At 42.6% G+C, this 26,377-nt stretch overlaps 2 protein-coding genes across 6 annotated transcripts in view; both read left to right on the top strand.

Annotated features, from left to right (window-relative positions):
* The window catches only part of LOC130159209 (glycerol-3-phosphate acyltransferase 3-like), a 33,801-nt gene extending 17,006 nt beyond the window's left edge, over positions 1–16,795 (top strand). For 3 of the 4 annotated variants that reach the window (XM_056360583.1, XM_056360591.1, XM_056360611.1), the window contains 11 exons: positions 1,061–1,133; positions 2,727–2,997; positions 4,791–4,865; positions 5,518–5,607; positions 6,515–6,608; positions 6,878–6,993; positions 8,379–8,434; positions 8,778–8,863; positions 10,198–10,326; positions 11,488–11,567; positions 12,039–16,795. In XM_056360583.1, coding sequence (XP_056216558.1) covers positions 2,753–2,997; positions 4,791–4,865; positions 5,518–5,607; positions 6,515–6,608; positions 6,878–6,993; positions 8,379–8,434; positions 8,778–8,863; positions 10,198–10,326; positions 11,488–11,567; positions 12,039–12,153 — 1,086 coding nt within the window. In that variant the 5' untranslated portion in view covers positions 1,061–1,133; positions 2,727–2,752 and the 3' untranslated portion in view covers positions 12,154–16,795. The remainder of the gene's footprint in view (positions 1–1,060; positions 1,134–2,726; positions 2,998–4,790; positions 4,866–5,517; positions 5,608–6,514; positions 6,609–6,877; positions 6,994–8,378; positions 8,435–8,777; positions 8,864–10,197; positions 10,327–11,487; positions 11,568–12,038) is intronic. The other variant, XM_056360601.1, reaches the window with a different exon arrangement.
* A 180-nt stretch (positions 16,796–16,975) lies between these two features.
* The window catches only part of LOC130159189 (glycerol-3-phosphate acyltransferase 3), a 31,041-nt gene continuing 21,639 nt past the window's right edge, over positions 16,976–26,377 (top strand). The window contains exon 1 of one of the 2 annotated variants that reach the window (XM_056360544.1): positions 16,976–17,055. Coding sequence is in view for 1 of the 2 variants with exons in the window: in XM_056360537.1 (XP_056216512.1) it covers positions 24,268–24,411 (144 nt within the window). In the remaining variant the exon portion in view is untranslated. Of the gene's footprint in view, positions 17,056–24,200; positions 24,412–26,377 lie in introns of those variants that run through there. The other variant, XM_056360537.1, reaches the window with a different exon arrangement.

Consider the following 26,377-nt stretch of genomic DNA (forward strand, 5'->3'; position numbering starts at 1 on the left):
TACTGACTTAAACTTCAATAGTTACAGAAGGAGATGGTAGAGAACTTAAGGATGGCAAAAAAGCTAGTTGGTGATGTTGGCACATGCAACACATTGTAATGTGGTAAAGACTGTTTTGAGATCATGCTTCATGGTGACTTCAATCGCTGCGTATGTCAGTAAGAGGGGAATAAACTGTTTAGCAAGAGTTTGTCCTTATCTGTTGTAGGTGGGAAAGCCTTAATAGCAGGTGAGGACATAACCTGAGCGGGTCATTGATACCTTAATAATGAGAAGAGCTTACACACAAGTGTCCTGTGTCCTTTGTCAGGGCAGATATCTTGATGTAAATATGGGAGGATCTAGTACCCATGAGAGCTACTATTTGTATGTCTATATGTGTATGATGGAAACATTCAAAACTATGAAAACTTCAAAAATTAGCAAAATCAAATATACCAATATGCCTAATGGAGAAGTTTTATGCTGCTGTGCGCGGGGAGGAGAAACTTGGTTTAGTTCAGAAAGGTGAAGATGGGGAAGGGTGAGAGCTAATTACCAGAGCTACTACTACAGAGATACTACGGATATGAAATGATCCCTCCTCTGTTTTCTATTAAGAGAAACTGCATGAATGCCCTAAAACTGTGGTAATGTCTTTTATTCTGAAAATCCATTTTTAGATCTATTTTTCCGGCGTGTCTCTAATGTCAGCGATAGTATTTTGCATCATTCTATTGCCTGAAACTAACTGGGGAAGAGAGGGTTTTGGACCCGTGGACCTCATAGAGTCTCTTAGGTAGTACAGTAATTTGTGGGACCCCAGGGAAAAAACAACTGCCTGTGTCCTGAAAAGAAGTTTTGTCATTTTCAGGAAAAATTGTTTGGCTCAAAGGTAATCTATGTAACAAATGAAACAAGGAGGTGTGCAGGACAGCCTTCAGGCTGAATTTGAAAAATGAAAATCTAAGACCTGGCTTCAATAAGAGAGGTTCAGACAATTCACCTAAGGTAATTACAGAATGCCTGGAAATGATGAAATGAAAACCATCAACATCTACTTTTCTTGTTTTGGGAACAGTGGGCCACCCTGCAGATTGAGGAGGGAGTAAAAAAGCAGAAGGCGCTGGCACTTGAAAATTTAATCTCCACTGGTAAGATCTCTGAATGAAGGTGACACAGCACTATTTGTCTTGTAAAAAGGCAACTATTTTAATATCTTACCTAGAAAAGAGTAAGCAGAAACATAAATTGCATTTGATGTTAAGTAAGAAAACTGGAATGGCCAAAATGGACTTTGTGCAAATAACTGCTGAGGTTACAAACTACAAAGAGACCTTAAGTATGTTATAAGCAAGACAATCAGTGAACAATGGAGTCTTCTAAATAAAAGATGTTAGAGACAGTGTGGGTATAGAAGGACATTGCCGATAAGCATTTGGGAAGCTGTCCCTGTTTTCATGAGTATTTTGTACTTTCTGACTTCATCACCTCTCTTTAAGAGATTAGGAGAACAGAGTATTCTTTGCCCTTGACATTCCTCTGTATGGATTCTCTCTTGCTTCTTGTAACTCCTAGCATGCAAAAAGCCAGGGTCTCTCAAGTAAAGAAGCTACACTGTCCCACAGATCACAGTTACAATTTGCATTCTTCTCTAAGCATGGGGTTAAAATCTGAAAGACCAATTTATTTATTTTTCTCTTCCCAACTATTTTTCCTTTCTTCTTTGACCAAAGGGGACTGGATTAAGTTCTCATAATAATCCTTTTACTTGTAGTGCCATTTTCAGTCACTAGTCATGTGGACTGTTTGGTTTGTCAGAATTTCAGGTCTGATGATTTTCTGAACATTGAAGGTTTGATCAAAGTGCAGCTGAGGAAGGTTTTGTGATTTTGATCAGAAGGTAGCATGTTGATTAAGGCAAATTAAATGTATGTTGTATAATGCATATCTAATGTCCTCCAGTTACACCACCCCACCCCGCAAAAAAAAGGCAAACAAAACCCCCAGGTGTTAGCTGGTATGAGTCAATAAAATTTTAGTCACTGTAACCAGCTAGGTAAGAATCTGGTCTCAGAGTGGCCACAGCAAACATCACTGAGACTTGCTGTGTGGCTGGCCTATGAGGTATAATTTTAGAGATATGGAGCATGAATGTGTTGTCATTCTTCCTGCACAACACTACTGTGTTACACTAGGTATATCTCAGTGGAACAATCTAGACATTTCTTGAAGTTTCTCGGTAGTGAAGTGACTCCTAAAGGAGAAGGGATATGTGAAGAGAGAAGGCTCTGAGAAAAAATACCAGAGAAAGATGTTTGCTATTGCTGGGAAAAAGTAAAACTAATCAACAGCAGCAAGAACAACTGTAGAAACACTGCCTGAATTTGAGTCAAAGGACCAGGAGGGGTCTGCAATCTTAGCAGTGCACTATTGGCATTTCTGGGTGTGTGTACATATGTTGTTTGCTAAATGACAATGAAGTAGGTGTTGTGCTCAAGGTTTTATTTGCAGCTTGCTCTGAATGCTTTTTTCCTTTCCTCAACCATTGAGTGGTGTTACGTGGCACAGGATTAGACAAGTAACTTGTGGAATTAAAAGCCAGTATGTAAATGAGGCATAACAATGCAATTATGGTGCTTGGAGTAGGAGGAGAGCTATTTCTAAAAGGCATGTGTATTTTGCTCGTTTTGGAATCCGTACTGTCCATTCCATTGTGTGGAAGGAAGACTCGTTTCCTCCTGCAGGGATTGTCCAGAGAGAGGAAGCCTCCATGGAAGAGGCGATTGCTGGCCACTGCCAAGGATGCTTCAACCTTGCTGATGTTATGTACTTCTCAAAGAAGGGGTGTGAGGCAGTTGCAGAAGATGAAGTCACCCAGCGGTTCTCCTCTGAGGAGCTGGTGTCCTGGAATCTCCTCAGCAGAACCAACGCTGACTTACACCATGTCAGCTGGCAACTGACCATTGTGTGGGTCGTTGGGATCCTAATTCGGTATTGTCTTCTGGTGCCTTTCCGGTAAGCCAGGTGTAACTTGTTGGGATCTGGTTTTTGTGTTACTACTTATAAAAAATGTGAAATTATATGCTGTTGACTAGTGCAGAAAGGAGAACCTAGCATTACTTTGTTTTCCAAGATGTCATTGAAACATAAATATTGCTAAAAGAAAAAACCGCGCTGAAGTTGTACATTTCTCAAGTTCTGTATGTTTTATTAGTAATTAATTTGTTTTTAAAATCCAGCAAAACTTTACAGAAACTATCTGAAGATTTTTTTGCTATGTAAAGTAACGATTTTTTCAACTGAAAGGATCAGGCCCTACCTGCCTGAGAGACAGGGAAACTGTATGCTGAACACTTGGGATTTGAAGCAAAGCCAGTGTTGAGGGAGCACAGGGATGGATGGGAAAGAGAGACATCTACTTGGAATGTATTATGTTTCCAAACTTTTAAAATTTTCTATTAAGCAAAACCAGCCTTTATCATATTGACGAAACAGTTACAAATATTCATGTGTTCTTGTAAAGAGCAGGAGCTTTTAAATTTCCTTGTTCCTTTGATGGGAGGACAGTATATTTAAAACATAGCTGCAGCACATACAGGGATTTCATACAGTCAGTCACATAGTAGAGCACATGTGCCTGTGTGTAAGCTTAGATATGGAGCTTAAGAATACAACATTCGTGTACAAATAGCTTCAATATTGGTCTTGCTCAGCCATTAGTAACGAATAACATTTAATTTTCGTGATTATATAGTAGCTTACAGCTTGGGGTGGAAGTACATATTGAAATTTCTGGATAGGTTATTAAAAATGAAATGACAAGTCCCTTTTGGCATTGAAAAATGTCATCTGCATTAAAGAACACTAGCCTACTTGCTGTTCTTTTCCAACATGATTGTTTCTTTACCATATGATAGCTTCAGATCAGAGTGTAGTGCTTTTTGGAAGATAGACTCCAGGCAGCACAAGGTTTTGTATTCAATGCAGGTTTCACAGAATCACAGAATGGTCAGGGTTGGAAGGGACTGCTGGAAGCCATCTAGTCCAACCCCCTGCTAAAGCAGGCTCACCTAGAGCAGTAGCACAGAATCACATCCAGGCAGGTTTTGAATGTCTCCAGAGAAGGAGACCCCACAGCCTCTCTGGGCAGCCTGCTCCAGTGCTCTGTCACCCTCAGATAAAGAAGTTCTTCCTCATATTCAGATGGAACCCTCTGCCTTGCAGTTTGTGCCTGTTGCCCCTCGTCCTGTCACAGGGCACCACTGAAAAGAGCCCGGCCCCATATTCTTGACACTTGCCCTTAAGATATTTGTAGACATTGATAAGATCCCCTCTCAGTGTTCTCTTCTCCAGGCTAAACAGGCCCAGCTCTCTCAGCCTTTCCTTGTCAGGGAGATACTTCAGCCCCTCATCATCTTTGTAGCCCTCCGCTGGGCCCTCCCCAGCAGCTCCCTGTCTCTGGAACTGGGGAGCCCAGCGCTGGGCACAGCACTCCCGGGGCGGCCTCCCCAGGGCAGAGCCGAGGGGCAGGATCCCCTCCCTGCGCCTGCTGGCCATGCTCCTCCTCATGCCCCACCCCAGGATATCATTGGCCTTTGTAGCCACAATATATAAGTTAATACAGCAGGATTGAGTGGAAACGTGCTCATATTATCCGGTTGGCCTTAACTGGTTTGTATTGCTAGTTAGATGCTATTAATAGTGGAGGGATGAATTTTGAAATGGATCAAAGGGTTAAATAAAACCTTTTCTTGGTTGCTTTCCCAGTTTTGCTTCTTAGCATTTAATTTTGATTGTTTGCTTTGTAGCATCTGCTTGTCTGTTTTCAGCATTCTCTTGCTGGTCTTAGTCACTACGGTAGTAGGACGGTTTCCGAATGGCAGGTAAGTGCTTGCTGAGGTCTCTGCTTTTTTTTTTTTTTTTTTTTTTATTTCTTTAAGGATTTGAATTAGTGTGGTGTGTAAATCTGCTTGAGTCCAAAGGGTTAATGTGGACTATCATGGGGTGACTTTTTCTCTACTGTAAACTCAGAGCACTGTGAGAGAGAGAGTATGGCAATGGCATCTGAAAGTGGACATGCAATGTAAGCCAGATAGAGTATGCTCTATTTGAGTCAGAACAGGGCAAGTAAATCATCTGTCCTGAGCGACTGCATATTAATACTGTGAGACTGTTATGTCCTGTCAGTGCAAAAAACCTCAAATGTGTTTTACCAGCTAAATATTTTTATATTATTAATGTTAATGAATGAGTCAATAGCAGTGGCTTTCAGAGAAAGTTTATAAAACAAAATCCTGATTGTTTTCTTCTCTGATTTGAATCTGGTGGGTTTAGCATAGATTACAGTAGAAGAACGGAACAAGAGTATCTGTGATACCTGATAAGCTCCTCCTGCATGGAGGTGTTAGTGCAGGTAATCTGCTTAGTATGGTCTTTGTTGTAACAGCTATTGGGAATAATTTGAAGAGTTTACATTACATTGTTCTGTGAGCAACTACATAGAAATGAAAATGTATGTATGTCTATTTCTTACAGAATTAAGTGCTGGCTGAGCAACCAGGTTCAGATGATATGTGCCACATTAGGTGTCCGATGTGTGGGTGGTCTTGTTCATTTCCACAACAGGTGAGTGTGCCACCCTGCTCTTGTTGGTTTGGTATTGATTTCTTACAGTACTCAGTGTATCAAGTTTCAGAGTGGGATTCTTATTCCATTATTGCACAGATACTATGATGGTACAATTTGATCCAGGGAGCTGTTTGGATCATCTAGACCCTGTTGAGATGTTTGCATGCCCCACTGTGTTTTCTGTTGTGTATTGGCAGGGTATGTGAAAGGGAAGTAGTACTGTATTCTTGGTTAAATATACCCTTAGAAATTTATCTCAATGTTTGTTATGAATGTATTATAATCACATGCAAGAGTATCACCGTAAAATGTTCAGCTGTTCTATTAGCTGATCTATTTGGTAAGTAATTCTTCATGCTCTCTCCTAAAGTAAGTTATGGATGGTATTTCAGTAAGTTTTCATAAGATCTTGCTTGCTTGCTGATGGAGCTTTATGTAATGGAGACTTCTGAAATATTTTTTTTTGTTTATACTTTAGAAAACAAGTAAAATCATGCTCTAGTGTCTTTGCTGTTAAGGGTTTGAGTGTCCGAATAATCTTTGATATATGCCTCTATGAATACATGCAGCTAAAATGCTTGCTCCAATGAAGTCTTATATTCTCAGCTAAAGGAAACTGGTTTTGGTGAGATGCCAAGACGATGGAAATGTGAACAGACTCTTGAAAGTATGAGGAAGGATGACTTATCTGCTGTAAAGTGCTGCCAGAAGTTTTAACATATATCATAGTAATATTAGTATTTTAACATGCTTTGTGTTCTTCCACTTACTATGGATCTGTAGATAAGCTATGTTCCTGGAATGCTTTTGTCACAGAGAGTCTCGATTGTGGATGTATGGTCATTGGATGGGGCCTGTAGTCTGGAGAATAAACATTAAGTAATTACTTCTATGGTTGTTGCAGGGAAAACAAACCACGAGGAGGAGGCATCTGTGTTGCCAACCACACATCTCCATTAGATGTTCTAATCTTGGCAAGTGATGGATGCTATTCTTTGGTATGAACAAGAGAGTCGGTAAATATTGCTAATGTTGAGGTGCCTGTGGATGTAGTGTTAGGTAAAAGGATAAACTTACAGGTGGAAAAGGTGGGATTTGATAGCACTCAAGACTGCAAGATAATAGATACAGGCAGGTGTGTGCACACTTTTGTCCAAGATTGTTATACTTTGTGAATGAGCTTAAGAACTGGTGCATCTGTGTTCATAATTTTATTATTTAAGTGTGTGTGTGTTTGTACAGTAACCAGTTTCTTTTGGGCTTGCAGGTTGGCCAGGCACATGGAGGGCTTCTGGGACTCATTCAAAAATCTTGCATGCAAACCAGTCAGCATGTTTTGTTTGAACGCTCAGAAATGAAAGATCGTCATCTGGTGAGGAAAAAGTAAGGTAGTGAGGTGTTTGCTTAATTGTCCCGTCAGGCCTAGTAATTGTGAGGTCCAAGCATGAATTGAGACTGTTCTCACCCCGCATCTCTCTTTGGACAGCTGTAGGTTGTCATCAGTGTAAGGTTTGGAACTGCTCCACCAGTGAAGGTGCAGGGTATAGCAATTGTCTACTGAACTTTTGATCATTTGCCCTGTAACCTCTGGGAATTTCCACAGACAGGAAGGAGCCTGTTCATTCAGTTTTGAGGCTGATGATTTGGGACATCAGGACAGAACTTTGAGTTCTGTTAGCACATCTGCTTCCCAGATCGTGGTACATTTTTCATTGGCTCTGAGCATTGAATCTGGTTATATTTGCTGTGAGTAGAGCTTAAAGGGAGGCTGACTGTAGCAAGAAAATCAACCAACCAACCGAAAAAAAAACCCAAACCCAAACCCAGGGTACCACCTAACTGCTAAACACCGGAGGAGCACTCTGGAGAAGTGTCAGTGTGTTTGCTTACTGCCTATACTGCTCTCCGGGCCTGCAGTATTGATTCCTGGCAAAGACAGCATGTTGGACTTAAGGGACGTGAACAGGATTGACTCAGTGTGGCAGTTCTTTCATTGTCAGTATTCTCAGGTGTTCACAGAGGCTGTTCGTAGTCATCCTAAATCTTCATGAAATAGGGTGCAACACAGCTAACATTAACTGTCTATAACAGTTTTTCTTAGAAAAATGGAGAAGGTCCCTTCCATGCTGGATTGTTCTCTGCTTTCTTTGGTGTGATGGTGGGGGTTTTTTTGGTTTTATATGCAGGCTGGAGATGAACTGCATGCTTTTGAGTCATAGGCAAGAGAGGTGTCTCAGAAAACATCAGATTTTGTGTGTTGGTAACCTGCTTACTCGTAATACATTTGGTTTTAAGTGATGCAGCAAATATAGTGAAATAGTGGCCTATCTCTTAACTAGATGCAGAGAATCATTAGGTAGCATAAAACTGATGTTATGAACCTAGAAGGCATGAAACTTAAAATATGGAATATACCTCAATCAAAAAAAAAGTTCAACTGTGTTCGTAGCTGGAACCTGTCAAAAATAAATGGCAAGTGATTGTTACATGCTCCAAGTACCACTGTTCTCTGACTTCATGTTAATTGCATTAAAATGGTGAAATAAAGACTGTATACAGTTTTGTAGAAGACCTGCTTCTGCAGTTAGCAAGTGATAACCTCTGGGATAAAGGCCTGAAACTAGCACACGTCTTGGCTGAGGCTACTGACTGGCAAAGGGCAATTGGGCAAGGGCTTTTCTTGTCCTATGTAAGAAGTAATGGATGTTTAGATTCTTGGCCAAATGAAAATATGAAGTATACACTGAAATTTTGTTTTCTCTCCACAGAATTAGAGAACACATTGCAGATAAGGCCAAATTACCCATTTTAATTTTCCCAGAAGGTAGGAAACAAATATATTGATTTTATTGCTGCTCTTGCCACTGAGTGGAGTTTATTATACCCAGTCTTTTCAAGTGAGATGTTAGGTTTTACTCTGTAGAATTAACTAGCTCTTGTGAGAGATTGAAAGTGAGATTCTAGTATTTTGCAACAGTTTTATGACAGTCTTATTTGCTTTAGCTTATAGCATAATGGAAGAGAGAACAGGCTCTGGGATTGTGTTTCAGAACTAAAACTTACTTTCTCCTTTAGCAACTAAAGTCTCCTTAAAGATAGTTTAGGATTCTTTTGATGATATTTTTCTTAGAGTGGATTAAAACTTAATCTGTTTTAACTCTGGGCAGGTACGTGCATAAACAACACATCAGTAATGATGTTTAAGAAGGGAAGCTTTGAGGTAGGAGGGACCATCCATCCAGTAGCAATCAAGGTAACGTGTCTGCATGTTTCCAAACACAGAAGGATTATTCACAGAAACTTCTCATGTCGGAGAAGCTGTTTGCGGATAAACCTTAAACAGGGGTTTGCTCTGTGTGAATAGGGTACTGAATAAGCCTGAGAAAATGGATTCTTTTCATGGTGCTCAATATCTCGCAGGTCAGTGCAGTATGGCAAACGTTAACACTGCATATTTTTACAACTGATTAACGAAGAACCTGAAAAGCACAGGTGCAATTACTGTGTTGTGTGTTCAGTTATTGATACCGAAAAATCGGATACAAAACTCTCTTAATACCCAGTTTGGAGTGTTAGAAAGCAGCATGCTTTATTTTTGGAGCTGGATGCACGGGGGACAAGTTCTGCCCCATGTGCATACAGGCTTTGTTTGCTGTTTATATGGCTGATCTATACGTATTAATGACATTTCTGAAAAACTATTGGCATATTCATTACAGTTCCAAGAACTACCTATCATATCCACACTCTTTGCTACACATGTGTGGCCTGATGGGTCGGGGGTCCTCTGGTGGTCGTTTGGGACATCTTCATCTTCTTTGTCATCTTCCTCTTCTTCTTATCCTTTTCATGACCTTTTCTTCTTCTGGCCCTGTTTCAGCTCTCTTGGCTCATGTCTTCATTTCGGACATTATTCGGTTCCTATCTGGTTAACTAAACCATACAATGCTGCATTCTACTAGTAGCTAAACTACATAATACAGCGTTGTACAGTTCGGCCATGTCATGGATACATTAGTCGCAACATTTACAGTTAAGCACACTGATAAAATTACTCCAGTATCATTCAGCCTGCTCTTTCTGTCCCAGGGCTTTTGTGTGCTCTGGGGATAAAGGCACTTTTCTTAGCACTCCCAAGGCTTTCTGAGTAGGTTTAGCCAAGTCACCCTAGCTTTAGATAGATTAGTTACATTTTTTGGAACTATAACGTTGCCTAATCTTACAAAAATCATTATAACTGGTGTGAGCATTGTCAAGGAAACCTTAGTAGTCAGCATACCTGTAGATGACAAGTCTTTACATTTTGAGTAGATCTATCTTGTTACAGTTGAGATGTTTCAACGGGTCTGTCACAGTTTGGGGTCCTGCATTGCTTTTAAAGGTTAATTGTTATAAACTTGTAATAAATGTTGAAATGTGGAGCTTTACTCTGGATTTACTACTGCTTTGAGGAAGTGTGATTAGATTTGCCCCTGATTTAACAAGTTGAACTGTGACTTCATGGCCAAAAAAGAACAGCTTATGTGATTTAAACCAAGGTATTTATATTGGTTTATATACTATGCCTTCCTTATTCTTGTCTTCCAGTATGACCCCCGCTTTGCAGATGCATTCTGGAACAGCACAAAGTATTCCATGATGACCTATGCTTTTAATGTGATGACCAGCTGGGCTATTGTCTGTAATGTGTGGTACCTGCCACCGATGATCAAAGAGGTACTTACGCTTTCTTTTTTTTATGGTTTGGAAATGCTCAGAAAGTGTTGTCTGGTAGAAAGTCTGCATTACTGCGCACAGTGTGTTGGCATTATATTTGTGAATCTTTATTGACAACTTAACGGACAAAGGCCAGAAAGTAACACTGTAGTCTTAAAAGTAAGCAGGCATGGATTTATGTGGGTTAGCTACCTTCAAGAAAAAACTACTTTTGCAGATATTCAGACATTTCTGCGCCATGCTTCCTATTGCTCCCAAACAGCATCTTTACTTGGGTGCAGTTGCCTTGCTTTCCTCTTCTCCCAGAAACTAGGAAAGATGATAAATTTGTGGGTTTATGCTGTGGGCGTCCTGTCCCTCGGCCTGGTGCAGACTTCCCTATTTTATTTCAGAAGTGATACATAGATCCAGGCCTTCTTTTCCCTTTGTCCTGGGGTGCTTCTGCCTTCTGTGTTCCCCCTTTACCTCCATCTGCACAGCTTCCTCCCACCTCCGTGTTTCTCAGCTCTGCAGCATATCCAGCTGATCCTTTGCTCAGCAGCTTTACCCCACAACCTGGCACAGCTTCTCTGCCTACTACCTGTGGGTATTGACCTGATACTAATGAAGTGGTCAAGGCCTTTGCTCCAGTAGTGCCCCAGTTTGGTACTGCCTACTCTGGTTTTGCTCAGCCCTAGTTTTGGCAAGGAAGCTGCTGTAATGCATGTATCTTCAGTCCTTTGCAGTTTGGGCAAACAGGCTCCTGAGAACTCACAATAATTCACTGGTCTTGAATGCACCAGGCCCCACCCATGTTCAAGGCATGCCATCTCCTCCAAGGGTGATCCCGTTGGTGTGTTCCCAGCTTTGGACTGATACTGAAATACTGGGAGCAGATGCATCCCCTGCTCTGGCCTAATCTGTGACCTCACCCTGTGTGTTGCTTGAGATTGCCTCAGAAACGGCAGAGCCTCCCTCTTAGTTGTTTTTGGCAGCAGATGGTGGCAAACCAGGCAGTGTTCCCCAAGACTAGCTAGCTGGAACTGCCCTGCAGGTCACGTTTGGCTTGTGGGCCTGACAGAAACCCAAGTGCCTGCTGTCTGGCAGAAAGTACCTCTTTAAGTGAGACATGGAGAAAATGTTTAAGTTGCAAAGCAAATTATTCATTTTTTTTTTTTTCAGGAAGAAGAAGATGCTGTTCACTTTGCCAACAGAGTCAAGGCTGTCATTGCTGCTCGAGGAGGAATGTCTGTGCTTCCTTGGTAAGAAGCAACACTTTTGAGGTTAGCGTTTAAAGTATGTTTAGGCATTCTGTATTCTGAAGCATTAGCCTGGAATCTGTTAAAACTTCTTCCAGATTTGCTTTGCTTGGGCTGTAGTCCATCACCCTTACTGACTGTGAGTCAGAAAACACTACTTTATTCCTTGAACGGTTCCACTAGAATAAATAGAATAATATACCATAAAAAGGAGAAATGGTGCTGACATGTGGATCTAGCCAGCAGGTAGTATTTGGTGAAAAGAAATTATTTGCCTGTTAAACGTGGGGTTAAAGGAAAGGTGTTTTTTGTGTTTTGTGGTAAGTCTTGGCAGCGCAGACTATTTAGCATTGTATTGCAAGAGCCAACATTTAGGGTGAAAAGTGCTTTGACTACATAGTCTAGTTATTGTAACGTTTTTCTGCCTTGACCCTGAGGTGAGCTCAGGGCTGTTTCTTTTCTGTATCTTTTCAGGGATGGGGGACTGAAAAGGAAAAAGGTCAAAGAGTCTTTCAAGGAAGAGCAACAGAAAAAATATTGCCAGATAGTAATAGAAAATGGATCTGTGGGAAACAGAAATGTTTGTTAATTTTGTATTATTTAATGTTGGTTTATCTCATTTTTCTGTGACTTATCTCCACCAGACAGTGGGCTATTTTTTTAATATTAAAACCAACGTATTTTCCTTCTGTCCCTGTAAGATATTTTGCATACGACACAGCAGGTAAACCATAAAGAGATAGTATTTTGCATTAAATAAGGATATAATTTTATAAATGAGATTTACAATATACAATTATCCTATAAATAGGAAGGTTTACTAGTAAAATTCTCTGCATTGTTGAGTGGGAAGAATCTGCAATAAAATTACTTAGGTTCATTAAAATACCATTATATTTTTTTAAACCTTTGAGTTAGCCTGAAGACTTAAATAGTAACTTCTCAACTTGTAATAAAACACCACTGTACTAGCCTCTCTCAACAACTTAGACTAGCAGTTTTCCTCTGTGCCACAGTCACTGTGTTGCTGGAGAGAGAGAGTCCTGATGTCAGACGTGGAGTTCACTAAAATATTTTTTTCTGAATTGCAAGTTGTAGAGGAAGTGTTGACTGTCAGAGGGAAAGAGGCAGTCATTGACTTTCCCCTCTGTATCGCAAGACCCGTGATGGCAACGTAGGAAATTTTACAGGGTCCCACTAACAAACAGCAGAACAGTGTCCAGGGCAGTCTGTCCCTGATGCCTGGGTGTGTGATGCTGGGATAAATTAGTCACAAGAAAGGACAATGTTGTAGAAAAATACATATTTTTTTTAAAAAAATATATTTTGTCTTCTGATTTTGCCATGTCCCTTTGTTACACAAATTAAAGAAAACCTATGACGTGACCTCTGTTATTCTCTGTCGTATTTATTTCTGGATAGCGACCTGCCTGTGATAATGCTTGATGTGAAGGCTACTGATTTGCTCTCTGGCAAGCCCACCCTCCAGAAATATACAGAGCAAGTGCACTTAAGGAATCTGAGATGGAAATATTTCTGTCACCCATTGTATTTCTTTGTATAAAATATTTGCTCTCCTGTTGAGTAGCTCCCACGTGGAAGAATCTGGCTTCTTTAATGATCTGAACATCACTAAAGAAGCACACATGGATAGGTGTTATTTTGCCCAAGCTGCTTTAAGACAAATGAGTTGGTAAGGACACTTAATAAAGTTTACGTGACAGCAGCCCCCTGACTGAGGTCTCAGCAGAGATGGAGGACCTGTCATGGTGAGCATAATACACCCTGCAGAAAGACAGATGCACAGATGTTCCATTGCATTGCCCAGCCCTGGAGGGTCTAGGAAACTAATAGCTAACAGAGGTGGTAACGGCCCTGAGGCTGCACGGCACAGAACTGAGCTCTCTTCTTCTGTGGCCAGGCCTGGTGTATCATCCCTGGGTCTAGTTGCTACAGGTATGTGAATTCTCTTGGTGGATCAGTCAGTTCAAATGTTGGGGTCATAGGTAAGCAGTAGGAGAAACTGCCCTTTTAAAAAGCTGTTAGCTCCCCAGGTAGGGAGAGTGCTAGCAGTGTGCCTACAGAGGAAAGTTGCTTCAGACTCTCCTATTGTGAAAGAGGTTCTGCTTGCTCCTGACCGTAGTAAGCTGTGCTTCCATGTCTGTTGAAGCTGTTGATTTGGTTTCCAAGTATAAAAAGCTGAAGAAATGTCACAGACTATCCTGACAACTGGTAAATCTCTTCAGTGTGCCAGAGCTTAAAATTGGGAGTTTTTCCTTTTGTGTGACTGATGTCTGAGAGTTGCTAACAGAGATTGTAGTTGTATGCAAGCGGTTAAGACAAGTGTTGGGAGCATCCTTCCCACACTACTGCATGCTTTCTTCCCTCTTGGAGGTAAAAGGGGAGACGGAACACGCAAAAAGAGGGACCAGAGACAGGAAAAGATGGGGTGATAAAGAAGAACTATTGGAACAGCAGTTTTCTTATTTGGGCTTTGCTTCTGTAAGACATTAGAAGATGACGGGCCTCTTTTGCTGTCCTGCAATACTTCCCCAGCTCACCAAGAGCAGAAGAGCCCTTGAATGTGTGATCCTCATTATGGTTACGACTCCAACTCTTGTAAAAAGTATAGCTCAGACCTCTGAATGTACGAGTATTACAGGTCACCTGTTGAGCTGCGGGAGGAGTGGTGATGTTGTCTGTATTTTCTCTGCCATTTTTTGGCTGTCTTAACAAAAGAAGTGAAAAACTGTGAAGTAAGTGCTTACGTATAGAATAGGGAAATTTAAAGCAAGTGATGAGCTTGTCAACAAGAGAAGTGGGGTTTGTTAGCTGCCAGTAAAAATGCCAACTTGACTTAAACTTTTTTGTCTTGCCCTGCTTTAAAGAAATGTTTCTTGGTTTTGGTCGTGCTTTCTTTACTTGCCTCCCATCTCCCCCTTTCCTTTCTCTTTCTATTCTGTATTTCATTTGCATTTATCAGCAGTAGCCTTGTAATTGCTTTTAACTGAAATTGTGTACTGCCCTTAGAGTACTGAGGTTGTGAAGGAATTGATTGTTTTCCAAAAGGACACCACAGATAAGTGTCTCTTTCTCCTCCAACAGGAGGATAAGGTAACAGTAAAAAGAACACGTTCTCATGATAGTATGTGAGTGGGAAGCTGGTAAACTGCAGCTTATTTTTCACAATCAAAGAACTCACACTTGTGTTATTCCTCCTCTTTGCTTATCTTCCACTGGTCTTGCAGCAGCCAGGCTTCTGAACTGTTCTTGCTCCTTTTTTCTCTGTTCCTTTGCAGGATCAAGTGTATCACAGTCTCATGCTGATTGGTGCCAAGTGATAGGTTTAGATGGAAGTGAATAAATATTTCAGTGGATCAGACACTCAAACCCCCTGCCAAAAACCTTAAAAAAATATCTAAGTAACAGGGGTTTTGGCTTTTTTATTAATTGTTTGTGCAAGCTACGTTGGAGAAGCCTGTGGCTCTGTCTTCCTCAAGAGCACAAACTTCCTCTATTGTTTACTATTTAATGTATTTACCCTTCAGTTCCTTATCGAATGAGCCTTTCACTTCTGACTGGGTCGCTTCTTCAAATAAAACACGAGGGCCTTGTGATACGGCTAACCAGTGTAGGGAAGATGTACGTTATAAAATGTCGCCTTGCTTTGTAGTTTGGTGCTGTTGGCTAATACCTACATACTGAGCATCTAAGTGATGCTAACTGTTGCTGTGGCAGTAACACATCATGTTGGTGCAACTGAAGCAAACCAAAGTCCTAGGTACATTCATCCTGAACTTCTGAGATGCCTAAGACAGTGGGCCATGAGTTGAAAGTAAGTGTATGTTGGAACGAGTGAATGAAATCAGACCCTCTCGCTATGTGGGTTTGTCAGAGACTGAGTCAAAATAGCTGCTTATGCTGACTTTTGAAGACATTACTGTCTGATCAGCTGGTGCATGGAAAGCCAGATACACTTATAAACCCCACCTTTAGGTCCTTAATGACAGTTGTGCACCATGCCCAAGGTGCAGTGCAGAATCTTTGTACACAACATGGGTCCTGGGGTGGTCTGGGACCTTAAGTCACTTGGGTGCTACGCTGCTTCTGCACTGGACTGAAGGCTGGAGCTCTGTCCCCCGTATTTAAGGTCCTGAACCTTGAATAAGTGAGGGCAGCTCTCAGAATGCCGTAAAGGCTGAGTCACTGTGTCTAACATGCCTCTTCTTCCTCAAGCAGGCTTCCAAAACTGGAGCTTGAGAAGGAATCTGAAAGCATTTTTTTGGGTGGTTGCATTACTAAATTTTCCTTGACTGGGAGTAGAAGACGTAAAGATGACTTATGCTTTGACCCCTTTAAACTAAATACGCTGTCTGAAATAGCTTTAACGTCAGGTTCGTATTTCTGAGTTTTCATCCCTGGACTGTGGGGAGGTTATTTAGACATTACCGCTATTAATGTTTAAAGTATATTGTGCTGCTGTGCTACAAGGGTAAAGTAACCTGAATCAGGTTGTAACTATGCATTGTTAAGCAGTGTAAGGTGAGTTTCTGGGTAAATGACCATCATTGCCTTAATGTATTTAAGCATTTTTTTAGACAGGTTCTCTAAATTTCCTGGGCCTCCAAGAACATATGTGACTCAAAACCAATATAAGACAGAGTTTTTGAGGTCTCTTTTTATATATATAAATATACATTTTTTTTCTTCTCTGTGTGTGTGTGTGTGTGTGTATATATATGTACTCACTTTGTACGTATATAAAGGGACGCCCAGATGCCTACTATCAATTAGGAGCATAGCATGAACATGAGAAAGAGGAGTTAATGATAACAATAGAAACATTACAGATTATTAGAAGACATAGTGACCTCTTGTACTCTGTGAGAGCTGAATGGGAATTTGCTGAAATGTCTAATATTTCACTGTAATGTACCTGCACGTTAAGTCTGATTTATGTAGCTAGAATCCTTTTATTCTCTTGACTCCAAATGTCTTTTTCTACAGCTGTATCTGTCTTACTTTGGAAAGGTCTGAAATGCTCTTCTCTCTCCCACTTCTGCTGACTTCTGCGTTATTGGGAGACAGTGTTTTTTCCTAACCCGCTGTTTTTAAACGTGTTTCAGCGATTGCACAGGCGAGCGTTATAAGAAAAGTGCAAACGGTGCCTCCCAGTGGCGGCTGGGTAACAGTAGCAAACGCCCTTGCACAGTCGCCTCGGCGTGTTTCATTGAATGCAGAGTTGCCCTAAATTCCAATGAACGAGCCTGTTATTCCTCCTACATTTCCAGGAAACCGTGAAAACGTAGAAATAACTCTGCATACCCCAAACACCGGATCTTTGGTTATAAGTCATGGTGTACTACCAGCAAAGCTTGAGCTTGTTCTGAGTTTCAGCAGGCGGTGTTGCGTGGGGTTTCCCCAGGTCATCTCTTCCCTGTGACAAACCAAAATCAGAAATACTTCTGTCCTTCAGTTGCTTCAAAATCAGGTATGGGTCTCACCCCTGAGCTTTTATTTGTATTTTAAAATTCCATAGAGGGGGCAAGCTTGGGATGTTCCTGAAAGCAGTCCAACAGTTGCATTTGCTGTGATGTGTACCTTTCTTCAGTACCTTGATGCTGTTTGCTGCTGGTCTGGGGCCACTTTCAGAAGCAAATGTGTTTTCTTGATAATAAGGGAGATGTTCTGAACTTATTTTCTACCAGCAAGTGTTTCCTTGAGCTGTAGTGAGAACAACAAGCAGTTAGTGCCAAACTCGATGGCCCAGTGTTTTATTCAGCCTCTTCCCTGTGCAGCTGCCCTGAACGAAAGTGAGGAAAGCAGCTCTTCAGTGGCGTCCGCTGTGAGCCCCAGGGCACTCTAAGGGGTGTATTCTGTTATGTGTGCGGTCTGAGGCCTGATTTCAGGTAGGCTGACGGAGAGAGCTCACAGAGGTGTTACAGGACCTCTGGGTTTTCAAGTCCTCTGTGGGATTTGCTTTTGGAAATGTTTGTGCTGAGGTGAAATACCAATTGCTGAGGCTCTTTTGAGTGTGCTTCCCAGCTGTGGCATGGATTGAGGGGTTCACAGGTTCATTTGGTTTTGGAAAAGTAGGCTTAGAAGTTAGTGGACATGTGGTGTAGAGAGGCACCTTCCTGGCTCTTTGCTCTTTTATTGTCGTTGTACAGACAGGAGGGACTTTAGCTTTGTAGCCATTTCTCCTCTTTCCTCCTCCTCTATTTATTACTCTATTTAACGATGGCTCCTCAATTAGTGTACCAGACTCCTTTGTGAGCAGGGTTCATCGTGATCGATTGTCATCAAGGCTAGCGTTTAGTACATCCAATCAATGATGTTCTATATAATGGCTGTGGTATTGACTGATTTCTAATTTTACAGTATGTTGAGCCCTGTTGAACTCTTTTAATATGATAATTGCTTTACTAATCGGTAGTCATGATTTGTGTGCAATTGCAGATTATTGACATCAGTTGATATCCCTTGGTATTTGTGTTTGACTATATGAAAGATGCATGTGGTGAAAGACATTTAATATCTACATGGTGGATATTAAATTGAGTAATATTGGGGAAAACACTATATACTTGCATACTGGACTTTTAAGAAATAAGTATATTTCTTCTTTCTGTATGGGATAGCTGTTAAATCCTACCTTTCAGGTTTATACGGGCATCTATTAAACAGCTTATTTTGGAACTACATCACAAACATTCATTTGCTCATACATTAAATACTGTGTTTATCAATTATATAACAGATTTTAAAAGATGCTTATCATATGGCTATGGGCAGTCTCCTTTACTCATATAATTTATCACTTTACATAAGATGTATGTAGACATGTTCAATAAAGTAAACTGTGTTACACCTCAAGTAACCACTCTGTTTGCCATGTCTTTATGAATATGATTTTATAAAATACACCTACAAGGGACTATACGCAGAGATATCTAATATAAAAAAATTATGTTAGATTTGAGCTGTGGCTGGTTTCTATCCAGATGCCGTCTTAAACATTTGGGCTTTTAAGTGGTTCTTTGCATGTTGCGTCCTCGCTCTTTGCATTGCAGGTGTGCCAGGGGAATGTGGTGGGTGCACCAAGGGCGTTACACCGCACTGGCTGCTTCACGTGTCAAGCGGGGATGGGTCACTCTTGCTGTGGGACCAGGAGGTGGCAGTGCTGTATGCGTGTCTAACACTGCCGCGAGGACTAGAACCTTATTGATGCTCTTTTGGGAAGTACAAGCCTTCCTATCAGTTTAGAAAAAAGACGAAAAGATAAGTCAATTTACTAGACATCAGCATGGGGTTTTTTCTTCCTTAAAACACTGGCATGAACAGAATAGTACAGTATCATGTTAAGTGGTAATTTTTTTATATTGGAAACTTAAGTCATTAAAAAGATCATGACGTTCTGGAGTAATACTTACATATTTTTTTCTTGACTCTTTCTCCTCTCTAAGTGCAGTAGAAAGCCAGGCTTCAGGTCATGGTAGACAGTAAAAGGAGGTACCACCCACGTGGCATGCTCCTTGTGTTGATGCTGCAGATTCTTGCACGTCTGCTGGGTTGTCTGTAGCATTTTTGCTCTGAAGACGGTGTCTGCATCTCCTCTGGTGCTTGATGCATAGAAGTGCTCGGATACTCACAAAAGCCCCTCTGCGTAATACAGTGCTGAAGGTTTATGGGTGGTTTGGTCAGTTGTGTGCAAATGCTTTTAAGGTCATAAAGGAAGACCCATACTGAATTGCCTTCTGATGCTCCTCTACCACAGAACCAAGCTTTAAGTATGCTTTTAAATATTTTGTTGTATAAAGGCCAGCATATTTAGCAACTTGCAGGAACAAGCACTGAGATGTCTCATTCAAAAATGTGCAAGCGTACCTCTTGCTAGAATGGTCACAAAGTACTGTTTGTTTCCAAGACTAACGAGGAGTCTCAGCTGCCGTGCTCCAAGTGATACAGTCCTGCTGTAGGTGGGAGGCCAAATGACCACAATGCCTGTGCTTAGGGCATCCAAATGAAAAGTGCTGGATGCTGAACACCTGGGAGCATTTGCCCCTGGCATTTATTCATATGACCATTGCTTTAGAGAAGAGCCCTCTCTTCCCTCTTCCCCCTCCATTGTTAAAGACCAGTTTCTCACTGAGGCACCTCTGGGTTGTGTGGGAGGTGTGCAGTTCCAATGGCCTGCAGTTATCTCCACCACAGTCTTTCCAATTAGCTCTTCTGGCCAGAATCCCCTCCCTTTCTGCTTGCTTTGGTTCATATCCTCCTGTGTTCACATTTCCCCACGTATAAGGGGAAGATAAGCTCAGGGCTTTTAACAAGGTTTTCATTGTAGCTGGACTGATAACTTGTAGAAACCAAAATTTCTAAATTATGGAAGTTAAACTTTTTGAGGTGGGGCATACCTGGACACTGCTTGAAGTGCACAGTGCTTATTATGAGCCCTCATCCCTCCTGGAGACAAACACGAGGGTCTGGCTCTGTCAATACACACTGCTAGGCTTAAAGGGTATGTAGGAGTCAGGCTACTTGAATTTATTTTCAGTGTAATAAGAATTGGAGGACCACGACAACAGAAGGTAACGTTCCACTTATATGTTTTCAGCTTCACTTTTTATCTGGGAACCTGACTCCTTGTGTAGAGGGTATCAATTTTTACAGTGAGTTATAGCAAATACAGTCGTGGAGAGGATGCATGACCTGCCTGCAGCTAGAAGACAGGTGAGGGAGTACAGAATTCCTCCGAGTGGTTTGCTGGCTTCCTGCCATTCCTCAACAGCAGAAGATAAAAGGGAGTACTAGGATAACTACCATGACCCTATTTATTTCCAATAAAATACAGATATTTACATGAGATGAAACTGTTCGATATTCTGAAGCTGCCCAGCTCCAGTGACAGGAGACAAATGAAAAGCTACTTTTTATTGGATCTGACCTACCAGAAGCCAATAACGTGTGCAATAACCTAGCAAAGGGAGACTGTGACTGCTATGTGAAGTGACGCTGTCCTGTCTCTCTTCCTGAGTCAGTTCAACAAGATTTCCCTCATCCTGGAAACCACATTTGCAGGCACACTCCATACCGCCAAAACCTGATGGGCTCTGATAATTAAATTGGATAAAATAAGTATAACCAAAGGAACCTGAAGATACATCATTCAGAAAAGCAGTGTGGTAAGACTGATGAGAATTTTACACATGATTTTTCTCAGCCTTTGATTCAATCCAGCCCACTGTTAAAATAGTGTATTACATTACACAGCCGTGCGTATGAAGGCAATAAGTGTAAATGTATTCTTAATACAGACATAAAATACACTATTACTAGTGTTTATAGAACAAAAATTAAGAATCTTGATAACTTCTCACAAAGAAACAAACCCAAAGTTTTTGTATCCATTTGGAGTACCTGGTTTAGATGAACTTGAAGCATATAATTTCAACTGAAGCTTTTTTTGTTTGCACTGTACTTTGTGAAATAAGTTGAAAAATAAGGATATATGAAAATGTTCTCTTGCAAGTTTATCAACTCTGATATATTTTCATGGGATGTTTCTTTCTTATGGTTTGCACTTTTTACTGGAAAAATAATCCACTAGAAAGCATGACTACATGTAGCCTTTGGGTATAAAACAGGCCTTCTACAAATGAAAGCATGGAAAATTAACATTAGCACTCTTTCAGTGTCTTGAGTGGAATCATGCCGTCTTACCCATGCTGAAAGTATGGTCCTAGTGCCTGAATGAAGCAAATCCTCCTTTCTTAGGAAAACAGGCTTACTGGTAAAAGCAAAGCAGAGAAATTGTATGTTCTCACAGGCTACAAAGGAAACAAATAAAATGTAATGATGGAATTCATCTGAAACTGATTTATCAGTAGATAGGTGATCAGTGGCTTATAATAGCTGTATTTTAAAAGACAAGGCCACCTGGCAAAGACAGCAAGCTTTTGTGTTGTTTTTTTTTGGTTTGGTGGTTGTTGGTTTTTTTGGGTTTGTTTTTGTTTTTTTTTTTAATACGTCAACAGTTTCTGCAATAACAGCCAGCTTTGACGGGAATGCGAGATACGCGCAAAGGATGAACTTCAGACCGTTCATGATAAGACTTTGCCAGCAGCTCTGTCACTAGAGGGAGGCTGTCAGGTTAGCAGGCATGTTTCCTCTCTGCTGTCCCAGAGAGCGAGGGTGGTTCTTCAAGCAGCTCAAGAATGGAATTGATTTTTTTTCCAATTTAGCTTTAATGGCTTTGTGAATTATTCATGCGAGCGTGGAGGGGAAACCTGGATGTGATAAAACAACAGTTTCTGTTTACGTGAGTCTTGCCTCTGTCCTGCTTCTGTTCAGTGTATGCAGAATGGCTGGCTGTGCCTAGAACTGCTGCCTGCCAAAATACCTTTTTGCCAGCGTTTTTTTCCCCACTGGTGTATCGTGACAGCAGGGATCAAACCAGTCAACTTCCCCTGCTCTAAAACACAAACGTTGGTAGAGACTACTCATTTCCTACTATTTGTTTACGGAGCCTGTGGACAGCAGCAGTAGGTTCAAGAGTGAGGCTATTGCAGCAAAAAAGCAATGCCTTAATTCCGCGTGATGAATGTTATGATAGGAGTCTCCAGAATTTTCTTTTGATGCTTCATGGACACTGATGGATTTCAGCCCTCTGAGACTCAGGAATTTGCCATATGCCACCAAATCTGACATACACTGTGCTGAGTCAAGACTTTTTTGCATTTTACTAAAGCAGAGGTTAACAAACATGTGGACTAAGTCAAACAAGTTCTTTATTTTCAGTTTTCAAGGTTTTGTCAACAAACGCAAAAAACTGCCTTGCACACAGGATTATCTGTATTGCAGTTCTTGCTTCAGATGGCAATTTTATATCTTACTATCTAAATTAAGATATTGAAATGTAATGGAGATTAAAACTGTATGGCATGTTACTGTGAACACCTTATTGCTTTCCTCAGGATCTAGGCAGCGTCCACTGTTGCTACCTGGGCTACATCTGTCCTTTGGATGGAGACTTCTGCTCCTTAATGCCAGGTAAAACCAAACCGATCAACCAAGCCTTTGGCCTCTGCCATTTGCACCCCAGATGAAAATTCATGAGCAAGTATTAAATGCCCTGTATCATCTTCTGCTTGTGAAGCAACAGGCAAAATACAAATTTAAAGTAAGCTGCCCACAGGTGTATGTGTGGTGAATATCATCCAGTTTGGAAAGTAATGTTCTTTTGATTTGTTTCTGTTCCAGACTTTGGGCACTCTTAATTGGCTTGGATCCACACACCCCTGTAACGTACGAACACCACTTGTAGTACAGTTCGTTAGAGTAGGGAGTCTTGCATTAATGTGTGTATGGCACTGGCAGCCTACTGCCTTCAGTTCTAAGTGAGCCTTTCAGGCATGACTGCAACTAAACACTTAGAGGGATGAAAATACTGAAGTTCTGGCTGGCAATCTCAGATCTAGCTGGATGATTGTTTCTGTGGTGGTTGTGCCCAGAGGCTTCATCAGGGATCATCCTGTCTTTGCCTGAGAGAAATTATGTGCAGCAAACTGTGGGAGGAGAGGTGAGACGCTGAGACCAGAGAAGACTCGTCCAAATGATGCAGTGCCAGAGCCAAAAATAGCAGGCAGAATGCAACACCCTTGTTCCCATGACTCTCCTGCAAATAGTTCTCAAGGGCTTGGGGTCTGATTCAGGTTTTTCCATGGACCCTAAGAAATTGGCTCTTAGATACATTTCTGACCTCTCAAATATGGAAAGGGAAATCAAAATCCCTTTTCTTAAAAATGCCTAAGAAAGATGTGCGCAGACATGAGGTTGAAGGCCTTTTTCCTACAGGAAACTGTTCTTCTCTTCCCCTAGGATGCTTCAGCAAGGCTGCCATCCCTCTTCTACTTCAGCCTCCTCCTGCTAAACACTGCTTTCTTGGTAGAGATTGTGTCAGGCCATGCTCTGACTGCCATGCACAGGCCCTGGCAGATAAACCGTCCTCTAGCCATTTTCCACAGTTTCCTTTCTCTTGCCTGGTCAGGTACCCTCGGGCTGGTCCCTCAGCGAATCCCTCTTCCCAGCACAATGCATGGGACACAGTGTGGACAGACACTGCTGGCCAAAGCGCAGGCCTTGTTCCTTCATCTGTCCTCCTTATCAATTCATGGATCCAGGAGCGTTACCCAATTTTCCTTCTCTCTTTTACTTCCTGAGCTGCTGTTTTCGGGCTCCCTGTGGCCTCTACCTACACACCTGCCTCACGCGCAGCGCTGCGCTGTGGCACCAGCTCCGCTGGAGATGTTTTTCCTGCAGGAGTAGTTTTTAACGTGGACGTGGCCTGTTTTCAGCCACTTTCTGCCCCCCGCAGCGTCACCTCCTGAGGCAAAGCCCCATCTCCCCAGCCCTGTGCTCCCCCAAGGGGGTCTTCGGTAAGGAGCACCCTCTGTTCCCCCTAACGGGAAGACGCTCGCTGGAGAAACATGTGCTTAAATGAACTAAACAACGGTAAATGTAATAAATTCAATTAAACCGGAGGCCTGCAGCCCCCTCCGCGGGGCGGCGGGGCTGTGCCGCCGCCCTGGCCCAGCCCCGGGGCGGGCCGGGGGCGGGCGCGGGGTGTGGGGCGGCGGGTGGCGGCGCCCGCCCGCTCAGTGGCGGCGGCGGTGGCGGCGGCGTCCTCGGGCGCTGATTCGCGATGGAGGACGTGTGGTCGGTGGCGGGGCGGGTGGGCGCGGTGTGGCTGGCGCTGGTGCTTGGCCTCATCGTGCTGCCCTCGGCGCTGGGCGTCTCGCTGGGCATCTCCGAGGCCTACATGTGGGTCCTGGTGAAGACGCTGGAGGTAGGCGGGGGCCGCCGTCCCCTCAGCCCGGCGCGCTTCCTCACGCCGCGGGGAGCGGGGCCTGGCCTGCAGCCCCGGGGGGCTTCAAAATGGCGCCCCGCTGAGGTGTTACGTGGGGCCGGCGTGAGGCGGGGGGCGCGCTGGCTCCGTCTCACAGTTCCCCGGCGCCCCTCCGCCCGGCCGCGCCGGCGCAGTTGTGCTTGCCCTGAGGAGAGGGTGCCGGGCTCCGCCAGCCGGGCACGGTCCCTCGGGCTGGAGGAAGCCGAGCTGCCCGGCGGCCGCCGGCAGCCCGCCTGGGGCCCCGCGGGCAGGCGTGAGGGGACGGCCTTTCCCGCCTCTGGGGCCCTGCCCGGCGCTGGGGAGCCCGGGGACCCCTGTGCCCTGGGCTTGCCTCGGGGGGTGAGGGCTGTGGAGGAGAGGTGGTGGGTTACATCCTGTCTGGCGTTATCGGGTGGCCAGCTGTAGTTTTAGAGTTCAAGCCCTTGGGGCGGGAACCTAAACCTGTGAATTCAGTGGTTGTGCAGACTTTGGCATGCGCTCTTTGAACCTGGAGGAGTGCAAAACAAACCTTGTTCCCTCAGGCTGTACTATGCCCTGGGTGTGGTTGTCTCTGCTGGGTGTCAGCTGTTCCCCACCTGAGAGAAACCCTGCCAAGTCATGCCCTTGGAGGGTATAAATGCCTGGCAGCATGCCCAGTGCTTGCCATGGCAAGTGCCAGCAGTGCTGATGCTCAGAGATAATGGGCTCCCATCCGAGTCGAGTCGAGCATGTCCAGCACCCTGGTTGCCATCTTCCTCCAGATTCTCTGGGAAAGCAAGTTTCTTGCAAAACAACTGCTTTCTGGATGTGGCATAGTTCATAAGTGTGTGAAAATGCTTTGTCTGAAGGTCGTGGTGGTGGTGAGGAAGAGTGTGTTAAAGTGGCTGGTGGAAGTGATCTGGTTAAATCTTTATTACACTTTTTGCCCAAGGAGGAGGGGAACCCAAACCAACCGAACAGTTGCAAGGAGGGAAAGTAAAATGATGTAAGGCACAGTCTGTGGCAATTCAATATATGTCAGTATGTGGCTATGGAAAGTAGGTTTTGTCTGATTTCATCTTGTTCTGTGAGGTTTTTCAGTCAAATCTGGCTGGTGTACTTCAGTGCCTTCAAGATCCCTGGTGTTTGGCTAAAAAAAAACAGTGAGCCACCTAATAAGAATGGCATCTGTTAAATACATCTTAAGTTAAAATGTTTTACGGCTTTAGGTGAAAAGGAACCTGCTGAAGTGTGTTCTGAGGCCCTGCATGCCATGAGGATAACTGTTAAGGATAGAAGATGCAGTTGTTACTGGAAAACAAAAAAAAGACAGCAGAAGCTGAGGAGGTGAAGGTCACACTGGCCTGAGGAAGCAATCCAGATGGCCTAGTAAGATAGTTTTGTTTGGATGATTTGCCTTCACCTGCGATTAACCACAATTTACATTCTTTATTCTTAGTTCATTAATCATTATTTTTTAGTGTCATCAAATGTTGTGACAAGAGGTGGTTCACAATATCTTGGGTAGAAGCATGGAGAAGCAGCTGACAGCATATCAGTGATGGTGACTTGTAAGCGTACTTCTGATGCCTAAGGGAGGAAACAATGACTTATCGTGAGAGTTGTCATTACTTTTGCATTAAATACTTTCTGGAATTACGTGCCATTGATTATATTAAACTATATTATATTAATACATGATTATATTGTACATAAACATTATCTCTATAAAATATTATATCTATATAAAAGAAAAGCCAATGACAAATTGGGACGTCTTCTGAGGAGAAGAGTGGTAAGTTGGACTTGCTGCAGGAGAGTGAAAAGTTTAATTTTTTAATTTAAGTAAGTTATTTTACTTAATTTTAATTAATCTCAGCTTGGCCTTGTTTTGCCTGTGAATTCTTTATGCCCTCAGAATACCTGCATGAGGAGAGTCCTTGAAAGA

The sequence above is a fragment of the Falco biarmicus genome, chromosome 1 (assembly GCF_023638135.1).
Source record: "Falco biarmicus isolate bFalBia1 chromosome 1, bFalBia1.pri, whole genome shotgun sequence".
Lineage (NCBI taxonomy): Eukaryota > Metazoa > Chordata > Aves > Falconiformes > Falconidae > Falco > Falco biarmicus.